Source organism: Pelophylax lessonae, assembly GCF_965119305.1.
Source record: "Pelophylax lessonae genome assembly, chromosome: 1".
Classification (NCBI taxonomy): Eukaryota; Metazoa; Chordata; class Amphibia; order Anura; family Ranidae; genus Pelophylax; species Pelophylax lessonae.
The window spans coordinates 328,006,727-328,021,220 of record NC_138768.1 but is presented as its reverse complement, the minus strand read 5'-3'; the positions used below and the strand labels follow the sequence as shown (position 1 = coordinate 328,021,220).

At 50.0% G+C, this 14,494-nt stretch overlaps 1 protein-coding gene across 1 annotated transcript in view; it reads right to left on the bottom strand.

Annotated features, from left to right (window-relative positions):
• Positions 1-14,494, bottom strand: part of ACIN1 (apoptotic chromatin condensation inducer 1) — a 219,613-nt gene that overhangs the window by 112,365 nt on the left and 92,754 nt on the right. The window contains exon 6 of the mRNA XM_082244819.1: positions 8,815-14,421. Within this exon, the coding sequence (XP_082100945.1) occupies positions 8,815-14,421 (5,607 nt within the window). The remainder of the gene's footprint in view (positions 1-8,814; positions 14,422-14,494) is intronic.

Genomic DNA, 14,494 nt, shown 5'->3' with positions numbered 1-14,494 from the left:
TAACCAAGCTTCTTGCTGATGGTCTTGTAGCCCATTCCAGCCTTGTACAGGTCTACAATTTTGTCCCTGATATCCTTTGACAGCTCTTTGGTCTTGCCCATGATGGTAATGTGTGGATGGAAGAAAGATTCTGTGCACAGGTTTTTTTTTTTATACACATAAGTTGTCGTCAGGTGCAACTTTTTAAAATTGAGAGAACTAATTTATGAACCACATGAGCACATATTATAACCAGTCTGTGGGAGCCATAATTATAGTTGGTGAGTAGGAAATCAAATACTGATTTTACTTACTGAACTGCAACTCAATTTATAACATTTGTATCATGTGTTTTTTCTGGACTTTTGGTTGATATTCTGTCTCTATCATTAAAATACACTGGTGTTAGACCCTTCATTGCTTTGCAAGTGGGCAAACTTACAAAATCTGCACGGATTTAATAACTGTATTTTTGTACTTCCTGTAAAATCCTTTTCTCTGAAGTCCATTGACAGACGCAGCTCCATATCTTCTTAGACTATTGGGTTATGCTCCTCCCATCAGGAATGGGACACTAGGCAGGAAAAAGCTTTACAACGCCTATGGGGCTGTCCCTGCAGGCATAATCCCACACACTCTGCTACAGCTTCCAGTTTCATTGTGAAGATGGTACAGCGCCACTAAGTAGAATAATTAACTAGAGGAAAGGAGGTGAACCAATGTCCATGAGTCCATGTGGAGGAAAAGGATTCAAATGCTGAAAATATAGCCACAGATCCAACAAAAGTCTTGCAAATGGAGTTTCTTGACAGAGATCACACAAACAATAAAGGATGTACCCTTACCGGACAGTTGGACCCCCTGTTAAGGAAGGTCAGACAAGCATGTGAAGTCCGTCTCCAGAAACAAGTAGACGACCCAATTCCTCTCCGAATAGCCACAGAACATCCGGATAGGACCATGGAACCGATAAACCTCAATGGACCCCAGGTGTACATAAGGGATGACTTCACCCGAGACACCTGTCTGAGCAGCTTGCGCAGGAAACAAAGTTGGTGGGAATTTGGAGCGTATAAATGCCACGATCGTCAAAGGAAGTTCATTCACATCACAGGTGAGTATGAGGAAACGTCCAGATGGGTCAACCGCAATCCACAGGTGGCCTGGAGCATGACCAAAAAAGAAGAACTCCAGTTTCATTGCAAGCAGTGTTTAGAAGACAAAAACCCCATTTCACTCCAAAGTAGAGGGGCGTGTGCTGCGTCTGTCAATGGACTTCAGAGAAAAGGATTTTACAGTAAGTACAAAAATCCAGTTTTCTCTATCGTTCATTGACAGACGCAGCTCTATATCTTCTTAGATCATTGGGATGTCCCAAAGCAGTATATGCATGAGGGGTGGGAAAAAACAACACCAAAAAAGAAATTACTTCCCCAAAAGGCTAAACTTAGCAAACCAGGTAACATGGAGCTCAACCAGAAACACCTGGAACTCACCCCAAAAAACATACACCCTCAAAGAGAACAAAAGATCTCTTTTAGACAGCAGCCTGCAAAACCTTGAGACCAAAAGAGGCATCCGAAGATGCGAACACATCTACTTTGTAGAATTTTGTAAACGTATGCATAGACGACCAAGTTGCCGCTTTGCAAACTTGCATCACTGACGCATGGTGGCGAAAAGCCCTAGAGGTACTCCACTCTGTAGTAGAATGCGCCTTTTACAGGGAAAGGAGGAACCTGACCCTTCAGCGAATAAGCCTGAACTACCGTCTGCCTGATCCATCTGGATATGTTCGCAGCAGACGCAGCCAATCCTCGGTAAGGACAAATTGAGAATCTGATTTTCAAAAAGACTCAGTGGCCGCCAGGTAAACCCTGATAGCCTGAACCACATCCAAAGAGTGCGAGGCAATTTCCCTGGGATGCTTAGGCTTGGGACAGAGTGAAGGCAGCACAATGTCTTCATTCAAATGAAAATCAGAAACCACCTTAGGAAGAAAAGACTGAATGGGTCGGAGTACCACCTTATCTTTGTTGACCACCAAATAAGATGAGCAGCAGGACAACGCCACCAATTCAGTCACTCTGCGGGCAGAAGTGATAGCCACCAAAAAGGCAACCTTCTGAGACAATGAAAGAGAAATCTCTCGAATGTTCTCAAAAGGAGGCTTTTGAAGAACAGATAAAACCAAATTCAGATCCCATAGAGGTAGCGGGGATCGTCCCGGGGGAGCCATATGGCGCATTAAAATGGCAAATCAAGGCATGTGTACCTAACGGGCGATGGGAATATATAGCCAAAGCTGACACTTGACCTTTGATAGTGCCCAAAGCTGTTCAACCCCTTTTTGCAGAAAGGCCAAAACCCTAGCTACTGAAAACAAACGACGGTGCACCTTCAGTAAATCATACCATGAAATGTACGATTTCCAAGTACAATGATAGATCTTCCTGGTAGTCAACTTCCTGGCCTTCAATAGTGTAGGAATCACAGAGTCCGAAAGACCTCTATCTCTCAACACCTGGCTTTCAACAGCCATGCCGTTAAAGCCAGCGACTGTAAAGCAGGATAGAAGATCGGCCCTTGAGACAGAAGATCCTCCCTGAGAGGAAGTCTCCAAGGAGCATCGGCTACCAACCTTACCAGCTCTGGGTACCAAGACACAGAGGCCACCAGAACAACCGGAATCCCTTCCACCTCTATCCTGAGTAGAAGCCCTGGCAGGAGTTTCAACGGAGGAAAGGCGTAAATCAGCCGATACCGACCCCAAGGAGCCACCAGTGCGTCTGTGGCGTCGGCCAGAGGATCCCGAGACCTGGCTATGAACCTCTGAACCTTCCTGTTGAGACGAGAAGCAAACAGATCAACCTAGGGAGTCCCGCACCAGACACAGAGGAAATGAAACATCTCCGGGTGTAGGGACCATTCCCCTTGATCCAACACCTGATGACTCAGGTAATCCGCTTGCCAGTTCTCCACACCTGGGATGAGAGACCTGGAACAAACTTTTCTGCCCAAGCCAGAATCTCGGCCACCTCCCTGGCCGCCAAGACACTCTTGGTGCCCCCCTGGTAATTGATGTAAGCCACAGCCGTGGCATTGTCCGATTGAATCCGAACCAGACAATCCCGCAGAAGAGTTGTCCTTCGGCTCAGACAAAGCTTTATTGCTCCGAGCTCCAAAACATTGATCAGTAGTCTTGACTCTTCTACTGTCCAGATTCCCAGGGCACAGAGCTTTCCCAGCACCCCGCCCCAGCCTGACAGGCTGGTGTCCGTGGTCACCACCATCCAAAGCAACGGCCATCAGACCCAAGGCCCGCATACAAATCCGCAGAGAGGACAGATTGTTTGCCGACAGCAACCAAATCGCCCCCTGCAACTTCTGCAGCTTGAGACCCTCGCCAAAGCGGAATCCAGAGTCAGGCCCAGATAATCCAGTCTCAATGAAGGTATCAGGGCAGATTTCTTGAAATTGATGTTCCATCCGAACCCTTGCAGGGTCCTGACAGTTGTCGACAGATCGCCCAACAGGGCTAAATGAGAGTCTGCTCTCAATGGAAGATTGTCCAGATACCCCAGTACCACAATCCCCCCGTTGGCGAAGCAATGTCAACACCGGGGCCAGTACCTTCCTAAAAACCCTGGGAGCGGAGGCGAGACTAAAGGGTAACCCCGCAAATTGATAATGCCCCTCTGCTATGGCAAAGCGAACAGCTGATGCCCATATAGGGATGTGTAGATATGCATCCTAGATATCTCGGGTCCCAGACAAGTGGCATCAGAAGGTCCTTAACAAAAGACCCCACCAGGACAGAGACCCTCCCCACCCCGCAGGAACGCTGCAGCAGCCGTAATATTACCGCCCTCCAAGGTAAGAAATAACTGGAGGGGAGGCTGGTATGTCCGAGAGGCCAGGGAAACCGAGGGATTACCTGAGGGTACGACCATTACCAGGAGGGAGCCCACGTCCACCCCAAGACCGCCAGAGGATTAGGGGGACAGCATTACTCACCATACCACGGTACCAGGTGGGCGCCACTGCAAATCGAACACCTCCAACTCAGGGTGGGGGTGCTGCCAGCCAGGGGGTACGTTGCAACTCAGGGCATTCCAGGTCGTCACGTCTCACCTAGACAGTCCACTTGCAGGCTTGTCTCCATCCATCAGGGCTCTGTCGTGGAGAGGCCTAGTATTGGACTATAACCTGCTCAAGCTCGCTGGCCAGGCTGGGAGACCTTAAGGATCTAAATGATCTTTTCTTCAATTGTTTATACTAATAGTCAGGGGTATGGGCCCCCCAAACACGGTAATTTGCTGGATCTAAATTATCCAGTCCGAAACCCAGTCGGCTGTTGCTTGTAGATCTCCAGGAACTCTAAACTAGTAAATAAAAATTACATATAAAAAATTTATATTTTATATAGCTCAGACCGAAGTCCCAGCAGGGAACTAGGTCCTACTCCTAAACTAGGCAGAAACAAACTGGAAGCTGTAGCAGAGTGTGTGGGGTTATGCCTGCAGGGGCAGCCCCATAGACGTGGTAAAGCTTTTTCCTGCCTAGTGTCCTATTCCTGATGGGAGGAGCATAACCCAATGGTCTAAGAAGATAAGGAGCTGCATCTGTCGATAGAGAAAATTATTTTCTCCACTGTGTGTGTATATACACTGAACAAAATGATAAGTCCCCATGCACACGGGGCGTTTTTAACGCCGCTGTAAGTAGCGTCAGGCGTTTTCTTTTTGCAGCCTAAAAACGCCCCTCCATGTTACTCTATGGCCTCAATCACACACAGACGTTGCGTTAAGCCACGTTATACGTTTTTTTCTGCCTCCATTCAAAATCAATGGTTCCCTATGTGAGCCTATTGATTTGAATGAAGTCGCACCGCAAGTCGGATCAGGCTGATCCGACTTGCGGCGCGACTTGTGCTGTGAGAATCTTGAGGGGGAACTCCACGCCAAAATGGGAAAAAACGGCATGGGGGTCCCCTCCAGGTTCCAAACCAGGCCCTTCGGGTTTGGTATGGAATTTGAGGGTAGCCCACGCTGAAAAAACGGCGTGGGGTCCCCCCCAAAATCCATACCAGACCCTTATCCGAGCATGCAGCCCGGTAGGCCAGGAAAGGGGAGGGGGCGAGCGAGCGGCCCCACCCCCCCTGGACCACACCAGGCAACATGCCCTCAACATGGGGGGGTGTTCGTGCTTTGGGGCAGGGGGGGCTCTGCAGAAGATTGGACAGCAAAAGAGAAGAAGAGCAGAGTGGAGAAGACCGGAGTGGAGAAGACCAGAGTGGAGAAGACCAGACGAAGATTTTAAATAAACTTTCCAAAACGTCTCCTGTCATTATTCACATACACTGCCTTTTATGGGGTGAATGGGTAGGGGTACAGTGTACCCCATACCCATTCACATAGGGAGGGGGTCCGGGATCTGGGGGGCCCCCTTGTTCAAGGGGGCTTCCAGATACCGATAAGCCCCCTGCTCGCAGACCCCCACAACCACCGGCCAGGGTTGTGGGGATGAGGCCCTTGTCCTCATCAACATGGAGGCAAGGTGCTTTGGGGTGGGGGGGGGGTGCAGAGCCCCCCCTGCCCCAAAGCACCAACACCCCCCCATGTTGAGGGCATGTGGCCTGGTGTGGTCCAGGGGGGGGGTGGGGCCGCTCGCTCGTCCCCTCCCCTTTCCTGGCATACCAGGCTGTATGCTCGGATAAGGGTCTGGTATGGATTTTGGGGGGGGGGGGGCCCCACGCCGTTTTATCGGCGTGGGGCTACCCTCAAATTCCATACCAGACCCGAAGGGCCTGGTTTGGAACCTGGGGGGACCCCCACGTCGTTTTTTTCCCATTTTGGCGTGGAGTTCCCCCTCAAGATTCTCACAGCGCAAGTCGCGCCGCAAGTCGGATCATCCTGATCAGACTTGCGGTGCGACTTCCATTCAAATCAATAGGCTCCCATAGGGAACCATTGATTTTGAATGGAGGCAGAAAAAAACGCTGCTAAAAGCGACGTGGCAAAACGTGCAATAACGCAAATGGAAAAAGCTACTGAAAGCATGTTTTTACAGCTGCTTTTTCCGGCGTCAGAACTAGCTTTGCAGCACGTTTTTTCTAACGCCCTGTGTGCATGGGGCCTTAAACGCAATTGTTTTTGCCCCCATTTTTTTTAATGAGCTGAACTCAAAGATCAAAGACTTTTTCAATGTACACAGCACATTTTAGAGTGGCCTTTTATAGTGTTGCCAGCCTAAGGCACACCTGTGCAATAACCATGCTGTCTAATCAGCATCTTGATATGCCACACCTGTGAGGTGGATGGTTTTGCTCACTAATACAGATTTAGACAGATTTGTTAACAATATTTGAGAGAAATGGGCCTTTTGTGTACATAGAAAAAGTCTTAGATCTTTGAGTTCGGCTCAAAAAAAATGGGGGCAAAAACAAAAGTGTTGCGTTTAAGATTTTGTTCAGTATATATACATTACATATACACACACACACACACACACACACACACACACACACACACACACACACACACACACACACACACACACACGCTGCTCAAAAAAAAAAATGTAGGTAACACTTTGAAAAGAGATCAGATCTCAGAGGTGAAAAATATCATGCTAGGTATGGATATTGACTGGGTAATGTGTTAGGAAACAAAAAGGATGCCACATTTGATGGTAATTAAAATTAGCAACCTACAGAGGGCAGAATTCAAAAACACCCCGAAAATCAAAGTGAAAAAATGATGTAGCAGGCTAGTCCATTTTGCTGAAATTTCATGGCAGCAACTCAAAATGGTACTCAATAGTTTGTATGGCCCCCATGTGCTTGTGTGCATGCCTGACAACGTCAGGGCAGGCTTCTAATGAGAGTATTTCCTCCCAGTCCTGGATCAGGACATCACTGAGCTCCTGAACAGACTGAGGTGCAACCTGGTGGCGCCAGATGGACCGAAACAATGTCCCAAAAGTGTTCCATTGGATTTAGGTCAGGCGAGCGTGGGGGGCATTCAACAGTATAATTTCCTTAATCCTCTGGGAACTGGCTGAATACTCTCGCCACACGAGGCCGGGCATTGTACTGCTCCAGGAGGAACCCAGGATCCACTGCACCAGCGTAGGGTCTAATAATGGGTCCAAAGATTTCATACCAATACCTAATGGCAGTCAGGGTGCCATTGTCTAGCCCAAGGGTTCCTCCTGAGGTTGCTAGGAGTTCCTTGAGAAATGGGCAATTTCTGCCTCTGTGTTGAAAAGGTTGAGAAAGGCTGGTCTAGTAGAGGTCTGTGCGCCCCTCCGTGAGTACAGGGCCCACTAGAGGACATTGGGCTCTCAGGCCATCGTCATGAAGTCTGTTTCTGATTGTTTGGTCAGAGACATTCACACCAGTGGCCTGTTGGGAGGTCCTTTTGTAGGGCTCTGGCAGTGCTCATCCTGTTCCTCCTTGCACAAAGAAGCAGATAATGGTCCTGCTGATGGGTTAAGGACCTTCTAAGGCCCTGTCCAGCTCTCCTATAGTAACTGCTTGTCTCCTGGAATCTTTCCCATGCTCTTGAACCCGTGCCTGTCTCCTGAAATCTCATCTATGCTCTTATGACACAGCAAACCTTCTGGCAATAGCATGTATTGATGTGCCATCCTGGAGGAGTTAGACTGCCTGTGCAACCTCTATAGGGTTCAGGTATCACCTAATGCTACCAGTAGTGAAATGCTAAACTAGTGAAAAACAGTCAGAAAACCGGAGTAGGGAAAAAAAAGTCAGTGGCCTCCATCTGTAAAACTATTCCTGTTTTGGAGGTCGTCTCATTGTTGCCAATCTAGTGCACCTGATAATTTCATTAACGCCATAGCAGCTGAAACTGAGTAACAACCCCCTCTGCTACTTAACTGACCAGATCAATATCCCAGGAGTTTAATTGACTTGATGTTATACTCTGATTTAAAAGTGTTCCTTTAATTATTTTTTTTGAGAAGTGCATACATATACATTATATATATATATATATATATATATATATATATATATATATATATATATATATATATATATATATATATATATATACATACACACATACATACATACATACGTACACACACATAATATATATATATATACACACACACATACACACACACACACACACACACAAACGCACACATTTGTTAATAATAAAATAGAATTAAAAACAAAGCAAAAATTTAAATATAACCCCCAGTGCCCTGCACACACCCACAAATGCAAACATGGCACAGGGCGCGCACTTGTATTTAAATGGCGATTGCACCACATACACATTATTGCCACGAACGCCAGAGTGAGAACAATAATGCTAGCACCACAGCTCGTGTTTAACTCTCAACTAATGAGTAGAAAATGCTTTTAAAAACAACTATGAAGATTTTTGGATACCATTGTTTTTCATAATATCACAGGCGAAGGCAATTTTAACTCTTGGCACGTTTGGTATCTGTTTATTCGACACAACCTCATCTTCTATATTTTACCAAAAATTGGATAATATACTGTGTTTGTATAAACTAAAATTCTTTTTTTTCCCCTGAAAATATGCATTTTATAAACTGTTGAGCAAGTATCATGCAACATAAAAAATTGTGATCTTTTTATTCTACAAGGCCTCTGCATTCAGAAAATCCAATAATGTTCTGTGGGCTTTATGTAATTTCATAGCCAAAAATGCAGATTTTTACATGTGTGCAAAAAATTAAAAAAATTGCTCTGGAGCACAACTGGTAATATTCGCAACATTATTAAAAGTGAATGGCAAAATCAAATGCAGGAAAAAAAAAACATCTCACCTTATCACTTGAAGAGGATGATGACGAGGACGATGACCTTGACGACCGTGACATACGATTCGGCCTTTCTGGTGAGGTTGATTTAGAATGGGAGCTATGTCTGGAGAGGGAGGATCTATCTGATGAGGAGCGCGATGAATGAGAAGAGGATGAGGAAGATGATGAGGAAGAGGAAGAAGAAGAGGAAGAGGAGGATGAGGAGGAGGAGGAGGATGAAGAGGATCTTCTTCGGCGGGATTCTACCAAGGCAACATTTTCACTTTCCTCAGCACCTTCAGGCAACTCCACTTTTCTTACACAGTCTTCCTCCTTTTCAACAGGCTGCAATTTATCCGTAGTATGATGTTCTGGAGACATAGTGCCTGGAAGGAATTCATCTTGCCTGATAACTGGCACATGTTCTATATGCAATTCAACTCTCTCTTGTGTCTCTACGGTCTCGTGGATTTTGCTACTGTTATTGTTAGGAGATAAGATCTGTTCATTATTAACTTTTATATCTGCATGTAGCTCTGTCTGATTTTTCTCTACTGTATGCAACATTTTGCTTGTAGAGGATCTTGAACATGCATAAATGGTGTTTTCCCTTTCGGGATCCGAAGAGATAACAGACACCACAAGAGACTGTTTAGATGCATCCTGGGTGGATAAAGGGTCTGATGTAATATGAAATGGAACTTCCTCTGATCCATCCACAAGGGGTTTTTTTGATTCTACTGAAAAGATCTGTTCTGATTTTTCGGTCATAACAGTTTCTCGAACACCATCAACAATTTCACTTTTAAATAGTTCCAGGGCAGCACTTTGGACATTTGCATTAGTCATCTCCACATGGGTAGACAGAACAGTCCCCTCAGTCACCTCCACATCAGAAGACGGGACATTTACTTTCACAGCAGCATTCTGACCGTCTGTGGAAATCTCTGATGTCATTATTTCAGACTCTTTTTGTACAGCAAAAAACTCTTGGCTCACACCTTTTGGCTCAGCGAGTACATGGGCCACCAGATCATTGTCTTTTGCTACAATAGCCTCCGCCCCGCTGCGCTCCTCGGAGGGCAACTCCGCCCCGCTGCGCTCCTCGGAGGGCATCTCCGCCTCCCTGCGCTCCTCGGAGGGCATCTCCGCCTCCCTGCGCTCCTCGGAGGGCATCTCCGCCTCCCTGCGCTCCTCGGAGGGCATCTCCGCCTCCCTGCGCTCCTCGGAGGGCATCTCCGCCACGGTACGCACCTCGGAGGGCAACTCCGCCACGGTACGCACCTCGGAGGGCAACTCCGCCACGGTGCGCTCCTCGGAGGGCAACTCCGCCACGGTGCGCTCCTCGGAGGGCAACTCCGCCACGGTGCGCTCCTCGGAGGGCAACTCCGCCACGGTGCGCTCCTCGGAGGGCAACTCCGCCACGGTGCGCTCCTCGGAGGGCAACTCCGCCACGGTGCGCTCCTCGGAGGGCAACTCCGTCACGGTGCGCTCCTCGGAGGGCAACTCCGCCACGGTACGCACCTCGGAGGGCAACTCCGCCACGGTACGCACCTCGGAGGGCAACTCCGCCACGGTACGCTCCTCGGAGGGCAACTCCGCCACGGTACGCTCCTCGGAGGGCAACTCCGCCACGGTACGCTCCTCGGAGGGCAACTCCGCCACGGGATGCACCTTAGGGGGCAACTCCGCCACGGGATGCACCTCAGGGGGTAACTCCGCCACGGGATGCACCTCAGGGGGTAACTCCGCCACGGGATGCACCTCAGGGGGTATCTCCGCCACGGGATGCACCTCAGAGGGCATCTCCGCCACGGGATGCACCTCAGAGGGCATCTCCGCCACGGTATGCACCTCGGAGGGCATCTCCGCCACGGTAAGCACCTCGGAGGGAATCTCCGCCACGGTAAGCACCTCGGAGGGCATCTCCGCCAAGGTATGCACCTCGGAGGGCATCTCCGCCACGGTATGCACCTCGGAGGGCATCTCCGCCACGGTATGCACCTCGGAGGGCATCTCCGCCACGGTATGCACCTCGGAGGGCATCTCCGCCACGGTATGCTCCTCGGAGGGCATCTCCGCCACGGTATGCTCCTCGGAGGGCAACTCCGCCTCGCTGCGCTCCTCGGCCGGCAACTCCGCCTCAGCGGGCAACTCCGCCTCAGGACGCTCCTTGGCCAGAAACTCAGCCTCAGGAGGCAATTCCACCTTGGTATGCACCTCAGAGGGCATCTCCGCCACGGGATGCACCTCGGAGGGCATCTCCGTCACGGGATGCTCATCGGAGGGCATCTCCGCCACGGGATGCTCCTCGGAGGGCAACTCCGCCACGGTATGCTCCTCGGAGGGCAACTCCGCCACGGTATGCTCCTCGGAGGGCAACTCCGCCACGGTATGCACCTCGGAGGGCAACTCCGCCACGGTATGCACCTCGGAGGGCAACTCCGCCACTGTATGCACCTCGGAGGGCAACTCCGCCACTGTATGCACCTCGGAGGGCAACTCCGCCTCGCTGCGCTCCTCGGCCGGCAACTCCGCCTCAGCGGGCAACTCCGCCTCAGGACGCTCCTCGGCCAGAAACTCAGCCTCAGGAGGCAATTCCACCTTGGTATGGACCTCGGAGGGCAGCTCAGCCTCGACGCGCTCCTCGGAGGGCAGCTCAGCCTCGGCGCGCTCCTCGGAGGGCAGCTCAGCCTCGGCGCGCTCCTCGGAGGGCAGCTCAGCCTCGGCGCGCTCCTCGGAGGGCAGCTCAGCCTCGGCGCGCTCCTCGGAGGGCAGCTCAGCCTCGGCGCGCTCCTCGGAGGGCAGCTCAGCCTCGGCGCGCTCCTCGGAGGGCAGCTCAGCCTCGGCGCGCTCCTCGGAGGGCGTCTCAGCCTCGGAGGGCTCCTCGGAGGGCGACTCAGCCTCGGCGCGCTCCTCGGAGGGCGACTCAGCCTCCGCGCGCTCCTCGGAGGGCGACTCAGCCTCAGCGCGCTCCTCGGAGGGCGACTCAGCCTCAGCGCGCTCCTCGGAGGGCGACTCAGCCTCAGCGCGCTCCTCGGAGGGCGACTCAGCCTCAGCGCGCTCCTCGGAGGGCGACTCAGCCTCAGCGCGCTCCTCGGAGGGCGACTCAGCCTCAGCGCGCTCCTCGGAGGGCGACTCAGCCTCGGAGGGCAACTCAGCCTCAGCGCGCTCCTGGGAGGGCAGCTCAGCCTCGGAGGGCAACTTAGCCTCGCCGCGCTCCTCAGGGGGCGACTCAGCCTCAGTGTGCTCCTCGGAGGGCGACTCAGCCTCAGTGCGCTCCTCGGAGGGCGACTCAGCCTCAGTGCGCTCCTCGGAGGGCGACTCAGCCTTAGCGCGCTCCTCGGAGGGCGACTCAGCCTCGGAGGGCGACTCAGCCTCGCTGCGCTCCTCGGAGGGCGACTCAGCCTCGCTGCGCTCCTCGGAGGGCGACTCAGCCTCGCTGCGCTCCTCGGAGGGCGACTCAGCCTCGCTGCGCTCCTCGGAGGGCGACTCAGCCCTGCTAGGCTCCTCGGAGGGCAACTCAGGCTTGACTGGGAACTCTGCCTCAGAGGGCAACTGGGCCTTGTTAGGCTCCTCAGCATGCGCCTCGGCCGGCAACCCCGCCTCGGTGCGCTGCTCTGCCAGCAACTCCGCCTCGACGCGCTCCTTGGCCGCCAACCCCGCCTCGGCGCGCTCATCGGCCGCCAACCCCGCCCCGGCGCGCTCCCCGGCAGCCAACACCGCCCCGGCGCGCTCCTCGGCCGCCAACCCTGCCTGGCCGCCCTCCCGGGTAAGTTTTGTTTTGATTTTATCATCAACAGAAATACCTTCTTCTGGTGCCTCAAGTGGAGCTTGATTTTTGACCATAGCTTCATGAGTTATTTGAACACCTGCAACATCATCCGCCTGTGCATCTAATTTAGAAGATGTATTAGAATATTCTGTTGTGCTTGATATGATTGCAGAAACCCTTTCAGATATTTTGGAATCTTCACACCTTTTAACCACAATCCCAGATGATTCACATGTCCCTGTTGTAGCTTCAGATTCTAATACACTTATTTCAGCAAATGGCTTTAATGGAATCTCCCCTAGAACGGTTTCAGAGGGAACTTTAATTGGTTGCTCCAATTTCACAGATTCCTCTAATTGCACATCTTTTTCTAACATATTCGAATCTTCTTCAGCAGATGGTTTCACTTCTGTTTGTTTGATTTCTGAAATTTCATTTATATGCATAGGTTCTTTGTCAGAGCTCTGATTTCCTAAAAAGGGTTGCTGAATTTCTACTGAGCCAGAATTTGAGACTTCTTCACCCAGGGAATGGTCTGTGCTGCTGGTGGTCCCTTCTAATTTGTCAGGACCAGACACATAAGAAACACCTAAATCAGATTTTTCAGTAAACTCTTTTGTTGTTATGCTTTCTTTATCCTGTATGCTAAGCAAATTAGTTGCTTTTTTCTTTGTCTGTTTTGGCTTGTCTAACACAGTCCACGCAGGTACAGGTGTTTGCTCCACATTAAGCACCCGTGTTTCGTGTTTTTCCTGAATGTCAGGGCGATTTACTGTTTGTAAAATGTTAGTTTCCGATTGATTCCGATTTGAAGAGGATGCTCGAACTCGTAGTTTTCTTGTTTTAGGTAAGCTGGAAACACGAACTGAGGAAACTACTTCTGCTTTGTCAGATTCAAAAGCATCACCACTGCACACTGCTGACTTAGCATCCAATTTGTCCTTCTTTACCTTCTCTAAAATTGACATGGTCTTAACATTTGACCTTCCCACTTCAGAACAGCTTGACAATGTAAGGGTACTCTCTTTATCTTCATGAGATTCTGGCTTTTGCTTCTCTAAAATAGACATAGCTTGAACCCCCCTTGATGATGACTTCTCCACTATATGCAGGCTCTTTTCACTCACATATGCTTTACCTGCAGATTTTGAGTGAACTGGAGGCTTTATAAGAACAAGTGATGATTTCACTTTGACATCTTTTGTTGTGGCACCTCTTGTGGAACTCCTCACAGTCTCTTCAGTCATATGTAAATCCTGTATTTTTGCTCTAGTTTTTTTAGCTTCTTGACACCTGTTAGGAGTCTGTTGAATACATGTAGCAGCTGGAGGCTGTTGTGCTGAAGGATTTAAATTGCTGTCGTTGCGCTCTCTCACATGACGCCCCCACTTTTGAGGAGATCTACGACTCTTTGAACTCTCCTTATGAAGAAATTTTGGGGAAACTGCTTTCTCAGTTGCTGTAGTCATCTGCTTTTCAGAGACCCTATGTTGGATTCCTTCCAGAGAAAGCAGTGGTGGAACACGTTCCTCTGCCATTTCTTCTGGGTCAGCAACAGTTGATTTGGAAACGGTTTCTGATAATTCAGGAGGAGAAGGTGAGCGCTTGACTTTTGGAGACTTTTTCTGCTGAACAGTAGCTGATCTTGAGGATCGTCTTCTTTTAGGAGTTTCTTCTTCATCCTTCTCAATGGGTACCTCCTCTTTTACTTCCATGGTTTCCTCCTCTTCCTCACCTACATCTTCTGCTTCTTCCTTGGCGATGTCTCCTTTAGACCGTCGCGCACGGGTGGATGACCTGCGTGGCTCTTGCTCCTGAGTTGGCTGTGCTAAAACTGGAGGTTTTGATGTTTTAGCCTGCAAATTAAGGTAAATTATTTAAAACCTGCACCAGTCTTAAAACATGTACATTTTTATGATCAGTACGGGT